The sequence below is a fragment of the Carettochelys insculpta genome, chromosome 1 (assembly GCF_033958435.1).
Source record: "Carettochelys insculpta isolate YL-2023 chromosome 1, ASM3395843v1, whole genome shotgun sequence".
Lineage (NCBI taxonomy): Eukaryota > Metazoa > Chordata > Testudines > Carettochelyidae > Carettochelys > Carettochelys insculpta.
The window spans coordinates 234,688,356-234,715,058 of NC_134137.1; the positions used below are offsets into that span (position 1 = coordinate 234,688,356).

At 52.4% G+C, this 26,703-nt stretch overlaps 1 protein-coding gene across 1 annotated transcript; it reads left to right on the plus strand.

Annotated features, from left to right (window-relative positions):
• Positions 1–1,930: 1,930 nt before the first annotated feature.
• Positions 1,931–26,306, plus strand: LOC142013669 (scavenger receptor cysteine-rich type 1 protein M130-like). The gene is made up of 15 exons (XM_074995417.1): positions 1,931–1,940; positions 3,492–3,806; positions 8,817–9,131; positions 14,223–14,540; positions 14,805–14,933; positions 16,524–16,838; positions 17,353–17,415; positions 17,498–17,812; positions 18,224–18,259; positions 18,620–18,721; positions 20,893–20,988; positions 22,288–22,371; positions 24,788–24,877; positions 25,642–25,785; positions 26,158–26,306. The coding sequence occupies exons 1-15, from the start codon at positions 1,931–1,933 to the stop codon at positions 26,304–26,306; spliced, it is 2,481 nt and encodes an 826-aa protein (XP_074851518.1).
• The last annotated feature ends 397 nt before the right edge of the window (positions 26,307–26,703 follow it).

The following is a 26,703-nucleotide window of genomic DNA, read 5'->3' on the forward strand; positions in this document are numbered from 1 at the left end:
AGGCTGCTGGGACACTCCGGATCCCACCACTGCAGAGACTGCGTGAGAGGGGCCAGAGGGCGGGAAGGGCAGAGCAGAGCAGGCTGCAACCACACCAGGCTGCTCCCCCAGGTAATCCTCTGGGCCACACTGTGACTTAGCTACACTCCAGGATGGTTGAGGGGCTGCCCTGGGGCCCCCAAGCAGGGTCTGGGGCAGCCACTCTGCATCATCCGAGACGTATGGGACGGCTCTGCGCATGGGGAGGTGATTGTGGGACATTCTGACAATGGAGACTGATGTGTGATGGGGAGAGAAAGTGGGACAGGGAGAAAGAGCGGGAGAGGGCAACTGGCTGGATAAAGCACCTGGGGCTGCCTGACTGGATTAGCTAGGCGGGGAACTAGAACAGCGAGTTGAGGGGCAGAGATTGCGACTTGTTGAGCAAGGAGATGCGGGGCTGGGGCTGCTTGGAACTCCCAACCAGTGGGAGCAACTGGGGGTAGGTGAGGAGAGACAGACTGAATCAGGAGCCAACGTACTGCGAGAATATAAGACCTAATGGACAGAGAAACCAGAGCCACTCAGTCCTACTTCCTGTTCAGCCAATCGCTCAGATGAAGAAGTTTGTGTACATTTGCAACAGCTAATGCTGCCCACTGCTTGTTTCCAATGTCACCTGAAAGTGGAAACAGACATTCTCCTGGCACACTTGTGACTGGCATTGCATGGTATGTACTTGACAGATATGCTAAATATTACGTCTGTCCATTAACACACGTCAATCCCTGCAATTAATACAGGACAGATGTTAGGGGATAAAAAATTAACACATTATTCATGTTATTTGCGGATGTTAACTGTTAATTGACAGCCCTAGAAAAATGCATTATGGGTCTCACAGTATCAAGGCAAGAGTGAGAGAAACACAGTAGCCCCATGTCTGGGAACGGCGTGGGGTGCAAACCCTGCCAGCACAAGCAGCCATGGGAAACCCTGGCCAGGATGTGGGGGACACAAGCAGCCCTTGGGTGGGAGTTGTATAGGGTGCTGAGCCCCACCAGCAGCCCCATCCCTTGGAACCGGGTTCGGAGGTGGGGAAGTCCCAGAAGCCCTGTGTCTAGGAGTCCTGCCAGCAGTAATGGGAACACCAGCTGGGTGCATCCCTAGAGCTGCAGGGACACCAGCCATGAGCAGCCACGCAGCTGAGATGGCCACCACACAGACTCAAATCAGGGTGGGGAACTCTGCAGCCCCTTGATCAATAGTGCGATTAATGGTGATTCAGTTTTTTTAATCGTGCAGTTTAGCCCGACTAAACAAATAAAGAAAGAAGTGTGTGTACATGCCCAGGAGGTAACGCTGCCCACGTCGGCTACATCTCCATTCCGGAGTTCTTTCCAAAGATGTCCTTCCGGAAGATCACTTCTGAAAGAACTTTTTTCAAAGAGCGCGTCCACACACACAGAAACTGATCAGAACAGTGATCTGCTCTTTCGAAAGTGAGCGACCTCACAGGCCCCGCTCTTTGGAACGAATGGGCCAGGGATCAAAAGATCAGAGCCTGTGAAGCGCCTACACATGATCTCTTATGAAAGAAGCTTTTGAAAGATGGCGCTCTTCCTGAACCAGGAGTGGAGGAACTCTTTCCAAAGGAGCCATTGAATTTTGAAAGAAAACTTTTCTGTGTAGACACTCCACTGGATATTTTCAAAGCACTCACTAATACAGACACGGACTGCTTGTTTCCAGTGTCCCCTGATATTGAAAACGGACAGTCTCATGCGCGTTTCTGGCTGGCATTGCATGGTATTACCTGGTACTCATATGCCCTTTGTGCTTCAGCCACTGTTCCACTGTCTGAGTGAGTGACTGAAGAAGAAGTAGAAGAGAGGGTGAGGCAGGGTCTGCAGGGAAGGAGACTAAAAGTCTGTCTCCAGAAGCAGGGTGCATGGGAGAAGGTGAGTCAGCGGAAATATTGAGGGAAATGCTGAGCTTTAGGTAAGACCTCGGCCTGCAGGCTGTCAGGTGCTTTATCCGTGCTCTTGGCAATTGCTCTGATCCTGTGAATAAAAAAGGAACAAAAAACAAAACTGTCCTGATTCTGCTACAATTGGATATTTTCCTAAAGGACTTGGATATTGATTGGAGAATGTGCTCGCACAGCTTGTGGATTACGTTGAGGTGAGGGGGGTTCACAAACTCTCTGGAAGGCAGGATTAAAGTTCAAAATAATCTTGATAAATGAAGACAAGTGCAAAGCACAAGACAGGAGAGAAACATCAACTATAAATTAAAAAAACCTGACTCCGCAGCAGTAGTGCAGAAAATGGTGGGGTTACAATGAATCACAGTCTGAAAAGCCGTGCTGCTGTTGTGAAAAAGGGAATTGTCACTCTGGGTTTTACTAACAAGACTGTCATATGAGACAATGAAGAGGAAATTGTCGTACTCTGCTTTGCGCTGCTGAGGCCTCAGCTGGAGTGCTGGGTTCAGTTTTTCGCATCACTGTTTAAGAAAGACGAGGACAAATTGGAGAGTTTCCAGAGGAGAGCAACAAACGGAGTAAAAGTTGCTGGAAACGTTATCCATGAGGAAATATCGAACAAATTGGACATTTTTAGTCGAGAGAAGAAAAAGACTGAGGGGACCTGATAACAGTCTTCAAAGATGTGAAAGATTGTTTGTCAGTTGTTTTGCAGGGTAGAACTGGACATAACTAACTTACACTGAGGTTGTGGAATCTCCATCCCTCGAGGTGTTTAAGTCCCAGCTTGAGAAAGTCCTGGCTGAGATGATTTAGTTGGGGTTGATCCCACTTTAGGCTGGGGCTGGACTCAATGACCTCCTGAGGTCCCTTCCAGGCCAAGGATTCTATGATTCTATGATTTCACCGAGGGAGATTCAGATTCAATGTTAGGGAAAGCTGCCTAACACTAGGGCTAATTAAATATTACAATATTATAGTATTGTTATGTAGGGAGGCTGTGTAATTCCCATCATTGGTGACTTTGCACAATAAATGAAACAAACATATAATCAGTAACAGAGAGTTAGCTGTGTAAGTCTGTATTCTAACAAACATAAGAATAGATAACGTGTTCTCCCCCCAAATTCAAAGTATTCATCATTCATTTCTTCCTTCTGTGTATTCTTATTCACAATTTTACCATCTCCATTTCTAATGTAGCTATGCAATTGTTGGGGGTTGGGATCTGTTTCTTTGCACTTTACATACTTAAAATCTCGTTGCTCATAGCTTTGTCGGCCATGGGTTTTATACTGATGCCTTTAGCGCCTCTTACGAGTTTTCTTTATTTTAGAACTCCTCACGTATATTGATTTCCTCTAATGTCCTTTATTCCCATTCTTATATAATGTCATTTTAATTGTATTGCTGCCTTCCCTTGACCACAAAACCAAAATGAGCTTTCGGGCAAAGTTTTATGCGACTCAGGCATCCCAGCTCCCAACGCCCCCTGGATAACTTTCAGCCTCTGTTGACTTTTTAGGACACATTAAGCCTCGGCTGGTCGGAGGGAAAGGTGCCTGCTCAGGACGTGTGGAGGTAGTACATGGAAACACGTGGGCCACAGTCTGTGATGCACACTTTGATCTCCATGTTGCAAACGTGATCTGTAATCAACTACAGTGTGGAGTTGCTGCATCTGTCCCAGGAGGCGCTCACTTTGGGGAAGGACAAGGGCAGATCTGGACTGAAAGATTCCAGTGTGTGGGAAATGAGTCTCTCCTGTTTTCCTGTCCCAGGATCCCACCCGAGAATCAGACGTGCTCACATGCAAATGATGCTGGTGCCATATGCTCACGTAAGAATTCAGCACCCTGTCTTTAAAATCCCAATTATCTGTTTACGGCTACGTCTACACGTGCAGCCAACATCGAAATAGCTTATTTCGACGTTGCGACATCGAAATAGACTATTTCGATGAATAACGTCTACACGTCCTCCAGGGCCGTCAACGTCGATGTTCAACTTCGACGTTGCTCAGCCCAACATCGAAATAGGCGCAGCGAGGGAACGTCTACACGTCAAAGTAGCACACATCGAAATAGGGATGCCAGGCACAGCTGCACACAGGGTCAACGGGCGGACTAGCGCTTCCGGGGCAACAGCTAGCCACTCCCTTAAAGGGCCCCTCCCACATACACTCAGCCTGCACAGCACACGGTCTGAGGAGCCATATAGGCACACAGACCCCGAGCGCCGCAGTCATGGACCCCCAGCAGCAGCAGCAGCAGCAGGTAGAGGTCCACCCAGCCCTCCCGGCAGGAGCAGGGCTTGCCCTGGCTCATGCCATGTTGGGGGCAGCTGAGCACCTTCTTGCCCCAGGGAAGGAGATGCCCCCAGGGCAGCGGGGCTCAGCCCCTACCCCTGCAGCACCCCGCCCCCCCCCACCTCACACGCCGGCGGCTGTGGAGCTACCCCACCAGCACCGACTGGTGGGAGCGGCTGGTGCTTGGGGAGTGGGACGACGACCGCTGCCTCAGGAACTTCAGGATGACCCGACAGACATTCCTGGAGCTGTGCCAGTGGCTCACCCCCGCACTCAGGCACCAGGACACTGCCATGCGGCGTGTCCTCCCTGTGGAGAAACGGGTCGGCATCGCTGTCTGGAAGCTGGCCACTCCGGACAGCTACCGATCCGTGGGCCAGCAGTTTGGTGTCAGAAAGGCCACCGTCGGGGCTGTCTTCATGGAGGTAAGAGAACCCACAGGGGGAGGCCAGGGCAGGGCAGGGGGGCCAGGGCAGGGCAGGGCAGAGCAGGGCAGGGCAGGGTAGGGCAGGGCAGGGCAGGGGGGCCAGAGCAGGGCAGGGCAGGGCAGGGCAGGCCAGGGTAGGGCAGGGCAGGGCAGGGCAGGGCAGGGCAGGGGGGCCAGGGCAGGCGAGGGCAGGGCAGGGCCACGCACACCCTGCTCACCCCTCATTGGGGCTGTCCCATGTGCTTTCTCTGCAGGTCGTGCGTGCCATCAACGCCATGCTCCTGCACAGGCTCGTGAGGCTGGGGGACCCACATGCCACTGTCGCCGCCTTTGCCACCCTGGGCTTCCCCAACTGCTTCGGGGCTCTGGATGGGACTCACATCCCCATCCGCCCCCCGCACCACAGTGGAGGCCGATACCTCAATCGGAAGGGCTACCATTCAGTCGTCCTGCAGGCCTTGGTGGACAGCCGGGCACGGTTCCAGGACATTTACGTGGGCTGGCCTGGCAGCACCCACGACGCCCGAGTTTTCCGGAACTCGGGCCTGTGCCGCCGGCTGGAGCCGGGGACCTACATCCCCCAGCGGGAGATCCCTCTGGGGGACACCACCATGCCCTTCTGCATCATCGCGGATGCAGCCTACCCCCTCCGGCCGTGGCTCATGCGCCCCTACACGGGCCACCTTTCCGCCAGCCAGGAGCGCTTCAACGAGCGCCTGAACCATGCGCGCTAGGTGGTGGAGCGCGCATTTGGCCGCCTCAAGGGACGCTGGCGATGTCTCCTGACCCGCCTGGATGCCATCCCCAACAACATCCCCCAGATTGTGGGTGCCTGCTGCACCCTGCACAACCTCGTGGAGAGCAAGGGGGAGAGCTTTCTTCAGGGCCGGGCCGCCGAGGCCGGCAGGGCACACGTGCAGCCACCTGCTGCCCCCAGTCGGCAGGTGGACCCAGAGGGGACCCGGGTCCGGGAGGCCCTGCGGGCCCACTTCGAGCAACAGGCCGCGGGGTGAACTCTGCCCAGGCCCCCTACTGCCCACCCCTTCCTCCCCCACACTCCTGCCCCAACGCCCACACCATGGAGCACCCCCCGCCCCCCGCCACTTGTCCAGGAGAAATGACAGCACGAACTTGTGGGTGAACGTAAATGTTTTTTTTGTCTTAACGAATTTTTTTTTTTTTTTAAATAAATATATATGTGAAAGGGAAACCAAAAAGGAGGGACAAACGTTCAACAAAAGCAAGATGTGCACAAATAAAACAATATACAACAACAAATCAAAGAACTGTGCGCCATCAACAAAAAAGAAAAGCAGGGAGGAGAACGGGGAGAACTATTTACGGGGGGGGACGGGGCAAACAGGGGCAACAACATAAAGCAGTCCACAAAAAACTATGTACAACAAGGGGGGGGGGCACGTCCCGGGCCCCTCACCCCTACAGCCCAACAGTGGGCATGCCCGGCCGGGAGCTTCACCGGGCCTGCAGTCTGGTCCGCAGCTGGGTGGGAGTCTGCTCCACCGGAAGGTAGCGGCGCCGGCGAGTCTCGGGTGGCTCCAGGGGTCCCTCGGCGCGGTGGCCCTCGTGGGGAGGTGGTGGGGCGACGGCGGACGGCCCGGCGACGGCTGGAGCAGCTGGTGGTGGGGCTGCAGGAGCGGGCATGGCGGGCGGTGGCTCGGCCGGCGCAGCATGGGGGGCCAGGGAGTCAACCAGCCGGTTGATGGTCTCCATATAGGCCCCCCATGCCTCCCTGCGCCAGGCCAGCGCCTGCTCCTGCAGCCGGAGGTGCTGCTCCGACACCTCCAGCTGCCGGCGGAGGATGGCCAGCAGCTGGGGGTCCGTGGCCGCCGCCGGTAGCAGGCGCGGGGTCCGCCGTCTGGCCCTCCGCGGGGCCGGTCGTTCCTCGGCCGAGGGGCTGCCCTGGAGCGAGGGTCCCGGAGGGCTCTCCGGGACAACGGAGGCCTCGCCGGCGCTCTCTTCTGGTCCTTCGGATGGTGCAGGTGCAGGTGCAGGACACAGGAGAGGAGGGGGGAAAGAAGAATGGAGACAGGCGTTAGTGTGGGCCCCGAGCCGTGGCCTTTGTCCCCGCCACCCTGTGCTGCAGGTTCCCCATCCCCGTCCCCGGGAGATGCTGCTGTGATGGATGGGGTTCAGGGGTCCCCCTGCCCTGCACCCCGTCCCCTGGTGGGAGCGACTCTCACTTCACCCCGAAGGGTCTGACAGCAGGAGAGCTTTCTTAGGCCACAGATGCCCAGTTTCTGGCAGGAGTGTCAGCACCAGCTGTCGGAAGAGACAGTCCTTCCAACCCATCGTGGGGAGAAGACCCCAAGGGGGGCCCCTCTAGGATGCAGCTTTCCCCCTTCTCTGGCTGGCTGCCTAGCAGCTCACCCTTCCCCTAGCCTCTACCTGTGGCCCGCGCCCTCGCCCCCCAATTCCAAGCCAGCTCGGCTCCTCCCTCCTGTTTGCTCAGGGCAGAGGTGTCACCTGCCAGCTGTAGCGCCAGGATCCTCCTTTGGCCCTGGGAGCTCCTCGGCTCTGGTGGCTCATATGTAGGCTGAGTCTCCCTTTGGCACTACCCCCACTCCATCACATGCTGCTGCTGCGGGGTTTCCCACCCCCTCCTCCCGGGGGCCCCTCGAGGTTCCGCTCCCCCCTGGCCCGGGGATGGGGCATGGCACTGTCATGCAGGGTGGCGGGGGGCAGGGGCTGATGGCTGCAGTGCTGTGAGGGCCATGGCCCTGGTGTCCTTGGGGCCATGGCCATGTGAGCGTGTGGGGGGCCCTGGACACATCTCTGTTCCCCCCGCCCCTCCAGCCCCGGGGTGTCCACCAGAGAGGGGTACCTACCTGTGGGTCCGCTCCCAGGGTCCGGAGATCCCCGGGGGTCGGAGGCCCTGCTGCTGCTCTGGGATGGCAGGAGGAGGATCTGAAGGCTGGATTCTGTGGAGGAGGAGCCCCCCTCCTCCTCCTCCTCCTCCTACTGCCGCGATGTCCCGGGGATGGCCTCCGGGGGGGGCCCCCGGGGTGCGGGGCTTGCCTCCGGGGCAGAGTCCGTCTGCAGGGCCTGCTCGGGCTCGTCAGCCGAGGTGTCAAGGGTGGCCGGAGGGGAGGAGGTGTGCTGGGAGCCCAGGATGTCCCTGAGCTCCCTGTAAAAGGGGTAAGTGATGGGGGCGGCCCCAGATCGGCTGGCCGCATCCCGGGCCCGGGCGTAACCCTGCCGCAGCTCCTTGACCTTACTGCGGACGTGGTCAGGAGTGCGGGCAGGGTGACCCCGGGCAGCCAGGCCGTCGGCCAGCCGAGCGAACGCATCTGCGTTCCGCCTCTTGCTCCCCATTACCTGGAACACCTCCTCCTCGCTCCAGAGCCCCAGCAGGTCCCGAATCTCGGCCTCCGTCCAAGAGGGGCCCCGCTGCCGCTTCCCAGACTGCGTGGCCCTCTGGCTGCCCTGGCTGCTCTGCCTCCCCTTGGGGGGCGTCCCCTGGGAGCGCTGGGGGCGCTGCTGGGCAGCCATCGCGGCGGTCAGGGGGTGAGGGCTCTGTAGGCTGCCCGCGTGTGCAGGCTGCAGCCTGCACGTTTCCTCAGCCTCCTGCAGTCAGGGCGGGGGAGGGGACCTTTAAGGGGCCGCTCCACGCGGCCACCAGTGAGCTGAGGGGCTGGAGAGAGCGTCTCTCAACCCCCCAGCTGATGGCTGCCATGGAGGACCCGGCAATTTCGACGTTGTGGGACGCGCATCGTCTACACTGTCCCTACTTCGACGTTGAACGTCGAAGTAGGGCGCTATTCCTATCTCCTCATGAGGTTAGCGGCTTCGACGTCTCGCCGCCTAACGTCGAAGTTAACTTCAAAATAGCGCCCGACGCGTGTAGACGTGACGGGCACTATTTCGAAGTTGGTGCCGCTACTTCGAAGTAGCGTGCACGTGTAGACGCAGCTAACAAGTTTAAGGTGAAGCAATGTACTGATATCCCTGTGTAGGGAGCAGGGTGGGTTGGGCTGGATCAAAACCTCAAAGACGCCAATTTAATGAGAAAAGTATCAAATGGCTCTAACTTTCCTTTCTTAAAATATTTGCTATAAAATAGCTCCAAGGTTCCGTCTCTTCTTCTCTCTCCCCAGGGTTCAAAGGCGTCCGGCTGGTGAATGGCAGCACAGAGTGCTCAGGGAGGGTGGAGCTCCAGGTCCTTGGTGACTGGGGAACCCTGTGTGACTCAGGCTGGGATCTAGCAGATGCCAACGTTCTCTGTCATCAGCTCGACTGCGGATTTGCTGTATCAGCCCCAGGAGGAGGGTATTTTGGGAAGGGAACAGGCTCTGTTTGGAAGGACACGTTTCATTGCAATGGAAATGAGCCTCATCTCTGGCAATGCTCTGTCACTGCCCTGGGGCCCTCTCAGTGCTCACACGACAATGATGCCAGTGTGGTTTGCTTAGGTAAGTGCAGGAGAAATTCTGGATTCATGACACCTGCCCCTAAGTGTGTGGCACAGTCCCCAGAGCAGGGAACCCTGGGGCACAACACAGGGAGAGGGAGCTCGATTCTAAATCATGTGTAATAATTAGTGTATTGCATGTGCAATAACGGACAATGTGTTAAAATCAAAGTAAAGTAAAGAGCATTTTCAGAAAAGAATATCTGTGACAAGGGAAAGTTTGGATTGACCTGTGAAAACAGAGATTTGTAGAGTTGGAAGAGACCTTAGGAGGTCATCAAGACAACCTCCCTGCTAAAAGCAGGACCAATCCTAACTAAATCATCCCAGTCAGGGCTTTGTCAAGCTGGGACTTAAAATCCTCTAGGAATGGAAATCCCACCACCTCCCTAGGTAACCCATTCCAGAACATATGAAGTCGAATGAAGTAGGTTTTTTTTGTAATATCCAACCTAGATCTCCCCCACTGCAACTTGAGATCACTGCTTCTCCTTCTCTCATCTGTCACCACTCAGAACAGCTTCACTCCGTCTTCTTTAGAGCCCCGCTTCAGGAAGCTGAAGGCTTCTATCAACCCCCCATTCACTCTTCTAAAGGCAAGGTATATCACATCCACCGCCTCCTCCCTATCTATAGAGCCAGTTATATCACTGTTGAAGGAATCAGGTTGGTCAGGCATGGCTTGTCCCTGGTGAATCAATGCTGACTGTTCCTGATCATTTTCCTCTCTCCCAAGTGTTTTAACATGGATTCTTTGAGGATCCTCTCCATGATTTTTCTGGGAACTGAGATAGGGCTGATTGGTCTCAGGTTCCCTGATTCTCCTTCTTCCCTTTTTTAACGATGGGCACCACATTTTCCTTTTTCCAATTGTCTGGGATCTTCCCCAGTCACCAAATGTTTTCAAAGATATAAAACAATGGGTCCGGAATCATATCAGTCACCTCCCTCAGCACCCTCCTATGCATTTGATCTGGCCCATGGATGTGTGTGTCCAGCTTTTCTAAATAGTTCTTAACTGTTCTTTCTCCATGGAGGGCAACCCACCCCCCAATGTACTCCCCAGTGCAGCAGTCTGGGAGCTGACCTTGCCTGTGAGGACGGGGGTAAAAAAGCACTGAGTGGAAAGTGATGCTCTTGGAGGTTAATAACACTTTCTGCAACAAAGTTGGGGTCCTCATCTGGAAGTGACAGAGGAGAGATCAGGATGGGGGGTTAGAAACAGGATGACTCGGAGCCGCAAATGCGATGCAGCTTTGGAAAAAAATAAAACAAATGTGCTGGGGGATGGTGTCAGGCAAGGCAATTCCAGTAAAGGTGAAGTGCTAATGCCATCGCACAAGGCACTGCTAAGAGCTCATCTGAAATCCTTCTACCGCTCTGGTCACCCATCTTCAGGAAAGATGAATTTAAACTGGAACCAGTGGAGAGCAGAGCTCCGGGGGTGAGGAGGGGAATAAAGTGTCTGTCGTAGGAGCGGAGAGGGAAGAAAGTTGACAAAGGATATCAGGAACCCCTGTCCTTACGCAGGACAGCAGAACATGGGCAGCACTTGGTCCTTCTTGTTTCATAAGTGTGACCAATTCACTGTCGCCCTCCACCTCCAATGGCAATTTGTGAGAGGCTGGGCTAAAAGTGATTCCCAACATGGAGGTTGCGTAACACTCTCTCTTATAACACATTCTTGGTATCTTAGTGAGAACCTCTTGTGCCTTCACTGATTGCAGCAGCCTTTACAGTCTGGGAAGGAGTGAGTGGTGGCACTGAAATTCCTTCCAGTCTGGGCTGAATTATAAACCGCGGAAAATCATGTTTCCCTTTTCTCAGGTGAATTCCTGAGGGTATTTTAGATAACACAGAACAGAGAAAGTAACAATTCATTTCCCTTTGCTTTTTAAAAACTTTTATATCATCTTTCTAGTTGGAAAAAATACCGTTTCCCTGTTTTCTTACTCTTCTTTTTCAAAAGGTTTAAGAATAAAAAAGATGCAAAAAATATAAATGGGGAAGAAGGAGAGAGAGCCTGTAAAACTCAAAACTGCAACGGAAAATGACTTTATTTCATTTTTCTAGAATTTCAAATGAGTCAACAGATTAGTTAGAACGTAAACAAAAATCTCTCATTCAGTTTTACATGCCGGTATCTCATGTGTATTTAAAAAGTGAATTATTGCATATAAAATACTTCACAGGGTTTTGGGTTGTTAATCTGCTCTAATATTTACCTTATGTTAAAACATTAAACAGTGTTATTTAGTTTACTTAGTCACAGCCACATGCCCAAGAATTAAGAAACTCTGGAGTTAAGGTTGCTCATGCAACGTTAATTCATCTTCCTTCTTCACTTGTGCACATACACTGCCAGAGCATGTACACATCCTAATATTCTCCCCCATGCTACCAGCTCCTGGCTCCTTCACTGCTCTGGGAGGATGGTGCTCAGGGGATGAAGGAGCTGCTGAATATTTCTTTTCATGCTGATCATTCCACATGTGACCCAGGGCTTTAATTACTCTAGGTACCATACAGACACTGCACTGCATACAGAATTATTAATTTGCTTATGGGCTTTTCTATGGTGCTCATTACCATAGTACTGGGCTGCACCACCAACAGTAATGATTTTGTCCTCATAACACCCCAGGTGACAGCAGATAGTGATTATGCCCATTTCAAAATCACCTTAGACACTTAGAAACCCAAGAATAATGTTTCTAAAGTGCCCAAGTGACTTAGGGACTTGAGTCCCGTTTTCTCCAATAACATAAGAGATGAGGAGCCCTCCTGCAGCCTGAGTCATTTGTGAAAATGGAACTTAGGCTCCTCCATCATTTAACTCTTTTTGAAAATTTTACGCAGACGCATTAAAACCAAAGTTCCAAACTTGTAACTCCTTTGGGGTGATCTGGCACCTGCCTGAAACCCTCAGGGCCTGATTTTTCAGAGGGCTCAACATTCCTCATTTATTTTATTTGTTCAAGGGACTGTCCTGACATGAGTAACCCCCCCTCAAAACTCCAGGAAAGTAGATGGGTAACAATTATTATTAGATCCACTTTACACATAGTGAAAGAGAGAGAGAAAAGTAAAGTGACATACCTAAGTTCCCCACAGACCGCTAGGCCCAGGATCTCCAGTGATTCATGAGCAAAGGCAGGCCTGCAGCAATCCCCCCATCACTCAGGGTGACTACAAATTCTCTAAACATTCACATCTTGTCTTCACCCTAGCGAGAGCTGGGAGCATTCAGTGCCTCTGCAAATCACACCCCATAAAGTCTAGTTTAAGACACCATATATAGATACGATATACGGTGATCACCAAAGAATTCTGCAGCCGAGGCAGGGTTGGACTCTAGTGCTAATGACTGGAGGATGGTCACCTCTCCCAACAATATCGTCCTGGTGCTTTCTTCTTCCCTGCTGGTCTCTTGTGACTTTCCAGTTTCTGAAGTGAGTGAGGCAGAGCCACCTTTGCCCCATATTCCTCTCCATGGACAGAGACACCATAAAGCTGCTTGGTTGGCTAGTACTGGGGGTTCCTTACACTGACGCCAACTGCAGAAGCCCTGGATTTGTACCTTGCCTAACAGAGTACACGTTGCATCCAGAGCTCTCTCCCACACATCCGCTGTCACTGGGGCCATTACACGCCATGACTAAGCCTACAGGGCCCTGCCCAGCACTCTCAGCAGAGGTGTATTCTCCCCTTCAGAGCTGAGAGGTTTGTCCCTGCAAGCTACTCACCTCGCACCTCTCATGCTTCTCTCTGACACTGCGACCTGCTTCCAAAACTGAATTCCCTGATTCTCCTCCAAACTACCCAGCTAGGACCTGGGTTCTAGGGGGGAATTTCACAGCACATGGGGGGGGGCTGATTTCTCCCGACAATTGTTGCAAAGCAAATTCCTTATCAGGAACAGCTCCTGGCCCTGTCCATCAGCCATGAGGTCTCCTGCCCTCCCTGAGGGGCCGTGGTAGCCAGTTTTACCCACGAGCCATGTTGGGAAGCCACAAAGCTGCTCTCTACCATCACACTCCACCTGCAACATGGAGCATATCCCAGCTCCTGGCTCCCTTGAAGTCAATGAAGGTTTTACCATTGCCTTCCGAGGGGCCAGGATTTCACTCCTGGGCTCCAAATGATATTTTGGTACCATGACCGTAGAGCTGTTTGGAACCAATGCACACACACTGCACCCCTCTGATGTCACACCAGTGCCTGCTGGACCAGACACAGCCAGCTGGGTGTATCCGGCACTACCCTGATGCTTGTCTTTTTCCATGTCAGTCTCTCCTGGCTCCACCTGCATCAGAACTCAGTCAGTAATTCCGACATTTCCTCCTTGTGTGGGACTCATTGACACACACACAAACTGAGGCACACGTCCCAAGGGAGTCACAATAGCCCCCTACACAGAATGTCCCCTTCCCCGCTCCATACTAGCTGCATTCACCCGCTGGAACCCACGTTGGGCTCAGAGATGACACCACACTTCAGGGAACTCCTCCAGTCAGAACCACGATTGCCAGGATATAGCACTCGGCGGTCCTGTGCGCGACCCAGGTGATCTGAGACATTGGCCACCCATGGAGCAAATACCCGAGGGAACTAAGTGAATTTACTAACTGGAAACTGTTCTCGACTGCCATGAGTCCTGCTCCTTCATTGGCCAATCTCCCTCATGACGAACTTGCTGAAGTCATTCCCAAGCCACCTGCTTGGTGCCTGTGCAGGCACCATCGACTGGCTGCCAGGCATTTAAACCTGGATACGTTACTACAAACCTCAGCAGCCCTTCCACCAGCACACACAGCACTCTGCAGGGGTGGCCTTGCTCACTCGTGTACAGCGCCTGCTAGGAAGTTGCTCCACCATGCTCACGGTGTTACAATCCTTACAGAACCGTCCACGTCTAGCCCCAAAAGGAAAGTATCTTCTGAGAGAGGCTGTTCCCTTTAACACTGTGACACTCTCTGATCCCTGGGGAGATCTTCTTAGTGAGAAACAGTTCAAAATTTAATCGGAACTCTGTCTGGTCTCCAGTGTACAACAGTGTCACTCGGTGTATTTCCCTCTCTCCGGAGCCCAGGTCGCTCGGAGTGGCTCAGGCTGCGGAACGGAGAGAGCCGGTGCGACGGCAGAGTGGAGATTTCCCTCGGTGGTGTGTGGAGTCGAGTGCCGGATAAGCAGTGGGACATGAACGATGCCAGCGTGTTGTGCAGGGTGCTCCAGTGCGGAGTTGCTGAGAAAGTTTATAACCCCCTGAAGTCTGAGCAGGGAAAAGGCCCTGTGGGGCTGAGAAGGGTCCAGTGTGTCGGGAATGAGACTCGTCTGACTCTCTGCAACAACTCAGTGTCTGAGACAGCCCAGGCAGGAATTGCTGAGGACGTCGGTGTCGTTTGCTCAGGTGAGTCATTTCCAAAGCTCAGAAACTTTGTCTGCTACTAGGACAGTCCACATTGACAGCTGGGCTCTATCCCTGCAGGAAGCAGGCGGATCAGACTGGTGAATGGAGCGGGTCGCTGTGCCGGGAGAGTGGAGATTTACTACAGTGGAACCTGGGGGACAGTCTGTGATGATTCCTGGGACCTGTCAGACTCCAATGTGGTTTGCAAACAGCTGGGATGTGGACACGCCATCAATGCCACTGTCTCTGCTCATTATGGACGAGGATCTGGGCAGATCTGGCTGGATGATGTGAAGTGCTTTGGGAACGAATCCGAGCTCTGGGAGTGTCCTTCCAGGGGCTGGGGCCAGCACAACTGCAGACACAAAGAGGATGCAGGAGTTCTCTGCTCAGGTCTGGTCTGTGAGTGCTCTGTCATGAGCCTGGTTAGCAGACCCTGTAGTGGACAGGGGAGGAGATCACTGAAAATGATATTCTGCCTGGCTGTGTCTGCCTCCCGTTCTCTTGCGCAACTATCTACTTGGGTCACCATTAGAAAGTCCTCAGCTGCCTCCCGGAGGCAGTGATGAAATGGCTAGATTACGCTAATGTTTAAATGCTGCATGATGTCTACACAGCCCCTCCCTTTCAGGAGCATGCAAATGAGTGAGATCAGACATGCAAAAGAGGTGCTGATTTAAATATCACACACCTCATTTGCATATTCTCTCGTGAGATGGCTTCAAGAAGAGCCATTTCGAAAAGGCAAGGCAGCCACATGGATGGGGTTCCTTCAAAAGGAAACAAATCAGAAAGAAGCGTGCTTTCGGAAGGGGGTTTCCTTTCAAAGGAGCCCCGTCCACACGGATATTTTGGTTTCCAGAAATGGCTCTTCGGAAAGCCGCATCACGTGGGAATATTCAAATGAGACATGAGATATTTAAATCAGCTCCTCATTTACGTTTTTGATCTCGCTCATTTGCATGCCCCTTCTGAAAGGGAGGGGCTGTGTAGACACAGCTGTGGTATGTGAAGGAGCCTCTGTTACAGAGAGCAGACTGCAGAGGATTGTGGGTACCAGTGGGGAAATAACATGAGCTTTTAGTGCCAGACTGTTGTGTTTGGCAAATCGAGGTGAAATGGGCTAATGTGAACCGGGGATATGTAAAGAGGAGTGTGGCGAGTAGGACTGGGAACTGAACATTACTGTTGTGTGTGGCACTGGTGAGACAGGAACTGGAATACTGTGCCCAGGTGGGATGCCACAGAAATGGGAGAGGGAGCAGAGAAAAGTTACAAAAGTTACAAAAGTGATTCGGGAGCTTGAAGAAAAGCCCTGTGGTAAGAGATTTAAGATACCGGAACTGTTCAGCTTAGTGAGAACATCAAGAGACAACTTGATTATGGTGCATAAATAGCTTCACGGAGAGAAAATAGCACTTACGAAAGGGCCTCGATCTTACACCACAGACAGTCTTTATTAACTAGAAAATGAAAGGGTTATTTTCAGGAAAAAGCCAGTAAAGACACACACAGAAATCAGTTCCCATTTAAATCCTGAAAGCGACAGAGTTGTGTGATTTGCCAATTCCAGTGTCCTTCATAACTGACACAGGTAGCCCCTTGGGATCTCTGGCCTCACTTTGGTTCAGTTCACTCGGCCAAAGAGAGAAAATCTCTCCACATCTCCTGTTTTAGTTTCCCCTTTCCAGCCTTCAGCATGATGGGAGGAGCCCTGCAGCAGGTGCTGCTCGAGGAGAACAACAAAGCAGTAACCAGTCCTGCTCTGGTCGCCAGCCAGGAGACTGTCACTTCTCAGTTGAGGACTTCAGCCTTGGCCAGAGCTGGCATCTGGCCTGTGAATATCACAATCCTTTAGGCCTTAAGCTAACAAAATGAGTGTGTAGTGGCTGGTAAATGGCACTTTCCAGCCCTCACCCTTCACACCTCAGGTCTTTTCAGCATAAGATGGTTTAATTCCCTTTTTTGCGCATTCCTTTCCAGAGTTCACAGATCTGCGGCTGGTGAGCGACAGTGACTGTGCCGGGCGGCTGGAGGTTTTCTACAATGGGACGTGGGGCAGCGTTTGCTCCAATCAGATGTCTACAGTCACCGCAGTAATTGTCTGCAAACAGCTGCACTGCGGGGATGGAGGGTACATTGCTGGAGACTCTACATATGGAGAAGGTTCTGGTCCAACGTGGCTGGACCGTGTTCAATGCAGTGAGCAGCACAGCTCCCTCTGGCAGTGCCCGTCTGAGCCATGGAATGCAGAGTCCTGTGATGACAGAAGAGAAGAGACACATATTACTTGCACTGGTAATTCTGAAACTCTGCGTATGTGTGTGTGCGCACAGACATGCATGTGAGCTGTTTAATTAAGGGAAGGGTTAGGATGGCACTTTTCTTGTTGGTCATATCCCAGCAGAGACAGATTTAAAATCTCTGCACAAGAATATGTCTGATTAACAACAAACCTGGAAGTTACTAAATGAATTAGAAGAGAGACGAGTTTACACAGTGTGATAAGGGAGCCTGAGATGCAAGAAAAATCTCTCTGCAGACAACAGCAATGGGCAGTTTGGGATGAACAAACCGAGATGGGCCCAGACGGTGCCCTGTGGGTCGTGTCTAGAGTTCCCCACAGATCTGTGTGTGTCTCCTGCTGTGTCCAAGGAACAGATGAATCGCAAACTAACGGGGTATTCAATGACCTAGAGTTCCCGTTTCAGGTTATACAGTGCTGAAAATAGGCATTTGAATTGCAGATAAATTCTTCACCAGCCTCACACACACAACTCAGTCCATTCACCTCAGCATTCTCTCTCTGTAGGCAAAAAAGCAAAACCAACTCCGACCCCAGTTCCTGAATGCCCGAACTCTACAAGTTGCACAGGTACCTTGTCTTCTGTCTCCCCTTTGGTCCCTGAGGGCTTTCCCAGCTGTCCCACTAACATGTGAGGTTTCTGCATTTCCAGACCAGGAGAAGCTGCGCCTCGTAGGAGGAGAGGACAGGTGCTCGGGCAGAGTGGAGGTTTGGTACCGTGGTTCCTGGGGAAGCATTTGTGATGACTCCTGGGACATGGCGGATGCTATCGTTGTGTGTAAACAGCTGGGGTGTGGCGCTGCTGTGTCTGCTCTGGGCGAGGCTGCACTCGGTGAGGGGACTGGTCCCATCTGGGTGGAGAGGCTGCATTGCAGAGGGACGGAGTCATCTCTGTGGGACTGTCCTGCCAGGCCCTGGGGTGAGAGCGACTGTTACCATAAGGAGGATGCAGCTGTGAATTGCTCAGGTGAGTGACAGAAGATGATTTACGTCCACCCTGTCATGTCCAGGAAGAAGCTCCCCATACCAGCCCCTTTGGTTATGCTCCAAGCCCTCCCAATCCCAGGGTGCAGGAGCATCGTAGACGTGGTGGGTGGGAGCTTTCTGAGCTCAGAGCAGCTCAGATATCAGTCCATGTAACCCCTGCATCCATGACAGGCTCCTGTGTGATGGCTTGTTACCAGTGTCCTCATCGCTGCCCAGAGCACATGGGATTTGCGTCCGAAATCCTTATCGTACAGCCCCTGTGCTGCTAAGAAGGAGCTTGTGCAGGTGACAGAGGGAGACTCCCAGGAACTCAGAAGAGATGTTTCCCTGTTAACAACCACATCCCTGTCCCCAATGCCAGGCTCTAACTCTCCTCCTTTGCCCTTCACAGGTGTGACACTGAAGACAGATTCTCCGAATACTCCAGGTAACACCTCCCCCTCCTCCCATCAAGGCTACATTTCCCTGGGCTGGGTCCCACAGGAGGAGCTCTGAGCTGCAGCCTGAAGGCTCCTTTCCACGGCCTGTCACATCTAGGGGACAATGACACCCTGGTGGGAGCTGCAGGCCATGCTGAGCAGGACGAGGCCTGGCTCCTGGTTTCAGCTGACAGTGCCAGGCCCACGATTTAAACAGCAGCCTGTGAGCTGCCACCCAGGCACACAGATGTCCCAGCCCATTACGCTGCCACCCTGGGCTGTGCCATGAGTGACTGGGGAGCTCCCTGTCACCTGCCCTGGACTCTCACAGACCCATCTCTCCCTGTCACATGTTTGTTTCCATCCAGTCACGGTGCTCATGGTGGTCTGCATTATCCTGGGGGCCCTGCTCTGCCTGGTCCTAATCCTGCTGGGGGTGCAGGTGCGAAGTGCCAGAGCCCAGCGCAGAGGTGGGTGCCGATGGATGTCATGGCGTGAAATGCCTCTGCAAGAGCAGGAGGCTGCATAGTGTCAGAGTGAGGGGCAGGACCAGGCTGGGTGGGTGGCCCAGGATGCCTGTTAACTCCTCTCTGATTTATTCTTTCATTGTCTGTGTGTGTGGTGGTCATGGGAGGTGGGTTATGTAGGCAAGGGAAGTTCTGGCCTTCCCAAAAAGACCTGCTTTGCCTTGCCCACGTTCTGGCTTCAGACACTAGGTGCACATGGAACTGTGACATCAGATGGGGTGGAACAGCTCTCTGACGTTTTACAGAGAAACCTCATTCTATGATGACTGACTGGTGTGTCATTTCCATACGCCCAGGGCCAAACCAGTTGGCAGATTTAAGGTCCAGAACAAACTTCTCAGAGCTCAGACTGGCAAAAACGTACCTTAGGGGATCTTTATCTTCCTCCAAAACAGGGAGCACAGGTCACCTGCCAGGACTATCGAGACATCTCTCAGCTAGTTGGTTCCCTATCACTGCAGGGACCATGGCCTCAGTCCCTCCTGCTCTTTGCTTGTGGAACACATCAGCTTATTGCCTTAGGGTCTGAAATGCTTTCGTCTAATGGTACATTTTTGCTCATATCCAGGGGTATCTGGAGAAGTGCCATGGGCTACGTTACACAAAAGGTCAGACGTGACATTCTCATAGTCCCTTCCCACTTGCACTGCATGAAAATGTTATCACCATTTTGCAGATAGATATAAACACCAGCAAGAACAAAGAATGATTGAAGCTGCTACAAAGGGGAATAAATGGGAATGACGGGAAAAAGGCTGAGATACCTGTGTGTTGGGCTGTAACTTTAATAACAACAAAAGGTCCTGTGGCTCCATTGGGATTAACAAATTAATTAGTTCATGAGCTTTTGAGGGTCCATCTCACTGTCAGATGGTTTGGAGTGGAACTTACAGAACCCAGGGTATAAAGAGTAGCAAATCCAAAAGAAGTTACCCGTTAATGCTAGGACCACTTGTCGATGAAGCAAAACTAAATCAGGCTGGATGTGTCTCATTCATAGCATGTGAAGTAGAAAAGTGAGTATTTTAGGACTTGGCTGCAAACAATGGATCATGTGATCTGTCCAGGGTGGGAGCCAAATATATGTATGTAAGAATAGCGGTCAGCAGGTTTTCATTATAAGGTGGTGGTGATGTGACCACCATTGATTTGTATGATAATATCCAGGAAATGGATTTTTTCTATGGACTGGCCTCGGCTGAGGTTGATAGTGGGATGGAAATTGTTGAAATCCCTGTGGAATTCTTCAAGGTTATCCTTCCTCTGGGTCCATATGATGAAGATGTCATCAATGTAGCATGAGTAAAGGAGGGGTGATAGCGGATGGGTGCTGAGGGATTAATCTAGATCAGCCATACAGAGATTGGCGTATGCTGAGGCATGTGATTACCGCTGACGTGGTGGTGTAAATTGACCCCAAGTTGGAAATAGTTGTGGGTGAAGACAAAGTCACATGGCTCAGCCACCAGGTGTGCCATGGTATCTTCAAGGATGGTATTGCTGACAGCTTGCAGTCTGTCCTCATGTGGGATGTTGCAGTAGAGAGCTTCTACATACACTGTGGCCAGGATGGTGTTTTCAGGAAGATCAGTGAAGCTCTGTAGTTTCTTCAGGAAGTTGGTCCCTAAAATACAACCAGATCTGCTCCAGTCCACAAACACCTACAGGATCTTTATCAAGGTCTCTTAAAAACTCATTTGGGGAATTGATGAAACATATTGACAGAGCCAAGGCAGTACCCAGAATTCACCTACTTCCAGACAGGGCCAACAAAGGAAGTAACAGAACACCACTGGTCATCTCCTGCAGCCCCAAAGGGGAATTACCAGGATTAATGGGATGAGATTATAAAGGGAACAGTTACGATAAATGTGAGGAGCTGCCTGACACCAATCTAGCCCTTGCAACTGCGCCCCATCAAAGTGTGCTGTGGAAAGGGACATTGTCCCTTGTCACTGATTCCTTTAAATCCAGCCTGGACAGAGCAGTGGGAATGTGCTGCGGGGTTCAGGCTCTCAGTGCGCTCAGGAGGAGGGGCTGGATGAGCTCACAGTCACAGTGTTTCCCATCTGTGGTGTGTCTGACCCTGCGCAATCCCTGCCCTTTGTTTTCAGGCTCCAGAGGACCCTTGGATCCCTTCTCTGAGGCCGTGTACGAGGAGATCGATGATAACCTGATGAGAGAGAAGCAGCAGCTATTCAGTCACCCAGGTCTGTGTGTATCATTTCTACCAGGCAGCAGCTTTCTAATGCCCCTTCCATGTGAGGCTCTGACCAAGAGTCAAATCCCTGCAGCTGCAGCCCTGTCAGCTTGTCAGTGGAGTTGGGCACGAATCTTCACAACTTGTTACAAACGATGGTGTGAAATGAATTGAAATTTTTGAAATATTTCAGGGCATCAGCTGGAAGGACACACACACAAATGTCATTTCTTTGCAACGTTTTCTAAACAAAACATTTCATCTTTTTCTTTGCAACAAGACTTTTCCAGGAGGAAATTTCCTTAATTTTGTTTGAAAAAAAAAAAGAAATCATTTAACGAATGTCCAAATACCACCCAATGGTTCCATCCCACGTGTCACTTGTGTTTGGGGTTTGTGTATTTTACATTTGCCAAAACATTTTTTAAAGTCATTTTTAACTCAACCCCAAATTCATTTATATACCACAGTGGTCAGAGGCCCAAACCCTCTGTTTTTTGCCAAGCAGTAGCTGGGGTAGCTGGATGCGTGCTGAGACCAGCAGTTACTGAGGTAGTCTGAGGGAGATGGCTTCCATCCCTCCCTGCTCTGCAAGCCTCAATCTGAGGGACAGTTGCTCTCCCAAAAGCCTGTCCTGCAGCACTGGAGTGAGACCAGTGAGGGGTCAGGAAGGCAACTGTCTCTTGGACCAGGATAAACTGTCATTTGAAAATTGCTATGGGGAGCTGTGGTGGGGCCTGTTATTTGCCCCCCTTCTGATGCAGCTACTGCCCCCAAACTCAGTGAGATCAGCTCAGAGAGTCTCAGGACTTTGAGTCCCGGCCCTGTTGTGCTTTGTACTGTTTTGTCTCAGGGTCTCCTGGGAACGTCCTGCCCAAGGGCTGTGCTGTGGTGGGGCTTTGGGAACATGCTCAGGCCTTACCCCAGCACCACTGCCAAGGTAATTAGAAGGATTCACAGATGCTCCTACAGGCCTCTCTGGGCTTATTCTGGAAACACCACAGAGAGCCAAGCAACTGATGCATGAGGGGGGCAAGTATTTACCCTCAAGCGGGAGGAGTGTCCCCTGTGTCAAGTCAGACGTAGCATCTCCACAGTCACATTTACCACAAAGCAAGGAGATTTCTCTTGGCGAGTGTGTGTCAGAGTCACTGTGATCCAGCGTCTTGTCTGGAACGAGGACGAGAGTGAGACCAGAAATCCTGCCCTGACCCAGACTCCCCAGTCCTGCCCTGGGCCCCAGGTGTGTTCCCAGTCCCACAGTTCAGCTGCTGTCACTGTGATGAATTTCTGTGTCTCGTCTCCCCAGTCTCCTATTCAGATGATTCGGTGAGGAAGCTGCAGTACGACACTGGGGACAGCGAGGGGGAGAACACTCCTGGATCAGAACGAGGTAACGGGCCAGGGGCAGACTCAGGGCAGAGAAGAGAATTTCTCTGGCACTTGCTGCAGGCAGAGCCATTTCCCCTCCCAAGGTCCCCACGGTACAGTCAGGGCAAATCACATTGAACGGGATTTCTGTCAGAGCCTGAGGATTAAAACATAGTGATCACCTGCTTGTGAGGGGGCAGAAGGAGGCTCAGGGCTTTCCCTAGCCTGGTGGGGGCGGGTTGGACCTAAAAACCAGGGGTTCAGAGAACAGGAGGGGGCTCCAGGCTGGAGCAGGGGCTGAGGTGTGGGAGGTGCTATGACTGGGATGAAGGCTCTGGGGTGGGACCAGGGATGGTATTTGGGATGCAGGAGGGGGCTTTTGGCAGGAGGTTGTGGTGGGGAGTGTGGCAGGGAGGTCGGCTGTGCGAGGGGGCTCAGACACGCCCACCAGCTGTTTGGGATTCCTGAGGCAGGAGGTTGGGGTGAGGGAGCAGGGTGTGGGGGAGAGTTTTGGTGCTGGTGCAGGCTCAGGTCCCCGGATGTGGACCCAGACGGGAGGGAGGCATTGTCCTCACAGCTCTCATCAGACACAGTTCACAACCAATGGGAGCCGTGGAGGTGGTGCCTGTAGGCAAGAACCTCATGCAGGCAAAGTTTCCCCTGATGAGTCTGAGCACAGCTCCCTCCCCGCACAGAGGGTGTTGGCACATGGAGCCACCTCCCACCCCACACGCCTACCCCAGGCAGGGCTGGGTTAACACAGGGGTTTTAGAGGTTACAGCCCATGTTCCCTGAGGGGTGGGTAGGCCATGAAAAGATCTGGATTTCAATGGCCTGGAAATATTTTTTTTGCGGGGGAGGGGGCATGTTTAGCTGTATTTGGCCCTGTGCCCAGGGGAGAGACTGGAGGAGAGGGGTCAGTCTCTTTGGACGCCGACCTCAGAGCCCCGTGGGGATAAAAGCACATCCTGCAGCGAGAGAGAAGATTGTCCCGTGTCAGAATCACAAACAGGCTCAGCTCAGCTCAGCTCCCTGATCACCCCCACCAGAGCTTTGGGAGTGTGTGTGGGGCAGAGTGTTGCCAATTCTGACCCCAGCCCTGGATGTCAGGTAGCCGCTGGCCCCTGTTGCTTTCATGGGCTGAGGTAAAATGCTGGATCTGAACGTCCTGACCTGGGCCCATCTCTAATTCCAGCCAGGAGATATTTCTAGCCCAGCTGCTCTCCCTCAATTCTGGCCCCTTTGGAGTTAGCCTGTGACGGGGGAGGAAGCCCTGGGCAGATGAGCCAGGAGCTCACAAAGGACCAGGCCAGTGACCTCCCAGCAGGGGGTTGTTAATCCCTCTGGAGAGGGGAGACTCCCCCTGCCCCATGTGACAGGAAAGTTCGAACCCAGGCGATACTTTTAAGGAGCGGGGGCACAGCATGAGTTTGTAAGTGGCAAGGGCCGCACCCTTCCATGGCATTAAAGGAGGAGGTGGGGTAGGAGGTCTGGAAAGGAGGGTTGTGCTCAGAAGGGAACTCAGAGCTGGGAACTGGAGGGCGGGTGGGATGTGAGCTCTGGGAGGGAGGTAGGTTGAAGGAGGGGGTTGTGACCTGGGGCAGAGGTGCAGGGGGTTGGCTTGTGCCCTAGGACAGGGGATTGGAGAGCAGGTCTGGGAGTGGTACAGGTGCAGGAATGGGGGCACAGAGGATTTGAGTTACGTGGGACGGGGGAGACAGGGGTGCAGATTACGGAAGAAAGGCTGAGATGTCAGAGACAGGCAGTAGCTGGGAGGTGCTTACTGAGATACTTTCCCACCATCAAGTCCTATAGCCAGGTCGCTGCCTGCCCCACACTCTCACCCTCCTTGAATCTGCCGGCTGTGGGGACCATGATATTCTCTAAGGATGCTGTGAACACTTTGGTGGGGGGAGGGGCTTTGTGAGCTGTCCCTGCCCCAAGCACAATCACACAGCTCCCATTGGACAATTTCCTCCGTCTGTGGTGGTGCTCGTATAGGAAAAAGGAGCCCTGCATCCAGCAGCTGTGAGTGGCGTTTGGATGCCGCAGGAAAATATCTGGTGACTTGCAGGGCCGTAACTAGCCAATGGGCTGTACTTTGCTCAAACTCGTTCTTTACTGTCCTCAGGGTTTAGCTGGATGGGCACAGGCCGGCTCTGGCCTGGCAGTGCCCATGTTCCAGCCTGTAAGTGCAGCACCAACCCAGACCCTGCTCCCACTGCAACACACACACCAGCTGCTGTTGGGCTCTTCAGGGAAGAGCTGATCTCTGAATATTTGTGAGACTCCTGTTTTACTGTAGTTCTCTGACTTGTGCCCTTCTCACCATGGGCACCTGTGACTTCCCCTCCCACACGCAATGGGAAACAGCTCTGGCTCTCAGGGCCACCTGCACTGCTGGTGCCCTGGGCTGAGGGTGGTGTTTGCTGTTCCAGACGGAGCTTCCCTTGAGGGGTCCCAGTTGGATTACGACAATGCGGAGGAGCCTGCCTCGGATGACGCGCCTCAGACTCCAAGTGGCCCAGGTGAGCAGAGAATCCGCCTTGGGGAAGCTCCATTACACTGCCAGAAACTAATTCTGTTTCAAGTAGGGACACTAGTGGTTTGTCTAAAACACCAGAAAGCTCCCCCCACTCCCACCCCAACCCCCACATGCCTTTATTTTCTATCTGCACTGGAGCTACTCACGTTTGTAAGGAGGTCAGAGTGAAGCAGAAACCTCCACAGTGCAGCAGGGCTCACAGCCAGCCTTTCCCAGCACACGGCTATTACGGTTTATACACGTATGTCACACACACTGTGATGGGGTGGGTGGGACATAGAGATGTTACACCCAAGAGTCCCTCTCTTATTAGCTGGCTCTGCTACCAGCAGCATCAGTGCAATGGAGACTGAGGGAACACACTGAAATCATGTAGAACTGTGGGAGGTTGAGGAAATCAGGGACAAACTCTGGACATCTCCAAGTCCTTTGCACTTGAGGTGCTGGTAACAGAGCTCCTGTGCAGCCGTCCCTGTGGACTAGGTCACTGCCAGTTCTTCCCAGAACTCTCCCTCCAGCTGCTCACTTCGGAGCTTGAAGATCCCATTGGCCAGCTACAGAAATGAACCAAATAGGTGTGTGAAATCCCACAGTCTGAGGCTTGCTGAGGAAGGCTCCTCTCATCGCCCTGAGGGCTAAAATGCTGGGAGATCCCCATGGACAGTATAGCTGGTGTATCTGCTACTTACCCTTTGATTCTTTCCTTAATGAGAATTTTCTCACAATTCATTCATATCTTCCCACCAGATGCCCCTGCCCTGCCTGCAGATGCCCCAGGGGATGGGTATGATGATGCCAGAGAAGTGTCTGTCCATGATGATGCCCCTGTTTGGAGGAAGAATGATGAAGAAGGCAGTGAGGAGAGTGGCAGGAACAGGGAGTCGCAGACAGGTGAGTTTGTACTTCTCTGCATTTGTACAGAACGGGGTGGCTGAAATCTGGACTACACAGCACAGGATCAGCCTTGGTCAAACCAGTTCCTGTGAAAAACTCCTTCTCCCCACTCTTCCTTCCCTCAAAGCAGAGGCTTCTGGGCGTGGAGAGAGGAAAATCAGGGTCCTGCTGTGTCTTATCAAGCCACCAAGATACCGAAAGTTCCCTCAGCTTTTAGGTTCAAATCCTTGTGTGGCTGTAAGATAACAAAGTGGACTGTGAGATAAGTGTGAGAGCCTCCTCTGTAAAGTGCACTCCACCTGTGTCTGCAGCTGCAGTTACCCACAGAACTGTTCTCCTGACTGCATGTGTCTTCTTTGGTATTTTCAGGTTGGAGTCTGCACTCGCTAAGGAGTGGAGGTGTCTCTGGGATGGAGAAGGAAACCCCAGTCCTGCCTCCTGGAGATCTCGGTTATGATGATGTGGGACAAGATGACTCTGCAGGATCAGTGTCAGAACCATTTGATTGCACAAAATAACCTTGTGATGATGTAAATATTTTGCTTTTTTCTTTCAGAAATGCTCCCTGCCTGGTAGATAGACAAAGCAGGTGTTTTTCAAAGATTTTTGTGAAGCTGCAGGGAAATACAAAAGTAACTGGGAAAAGTTTCTATCTTTGTATAATTTTCCATTGTTTGGTGTGTGTAAGTCTTCTCCCTTTTATGGCTGTAATCTCCTCATCTTGAATTTGTGTCTGGTAGATTAAACTCCTTATGAAAGTCTTCTTCCAGTGGAAGTTTTTTCACATTGTTCATCATGGAGAGAGGCTCAGATAAAACAAACCAAGAGACAAGGATGGACCACCTCTGAGCATAGGTGAGGGTTTGAGAGGGAACTGAGTTTACACGGAATGTTCTATCAGGCACATGGTAGAAG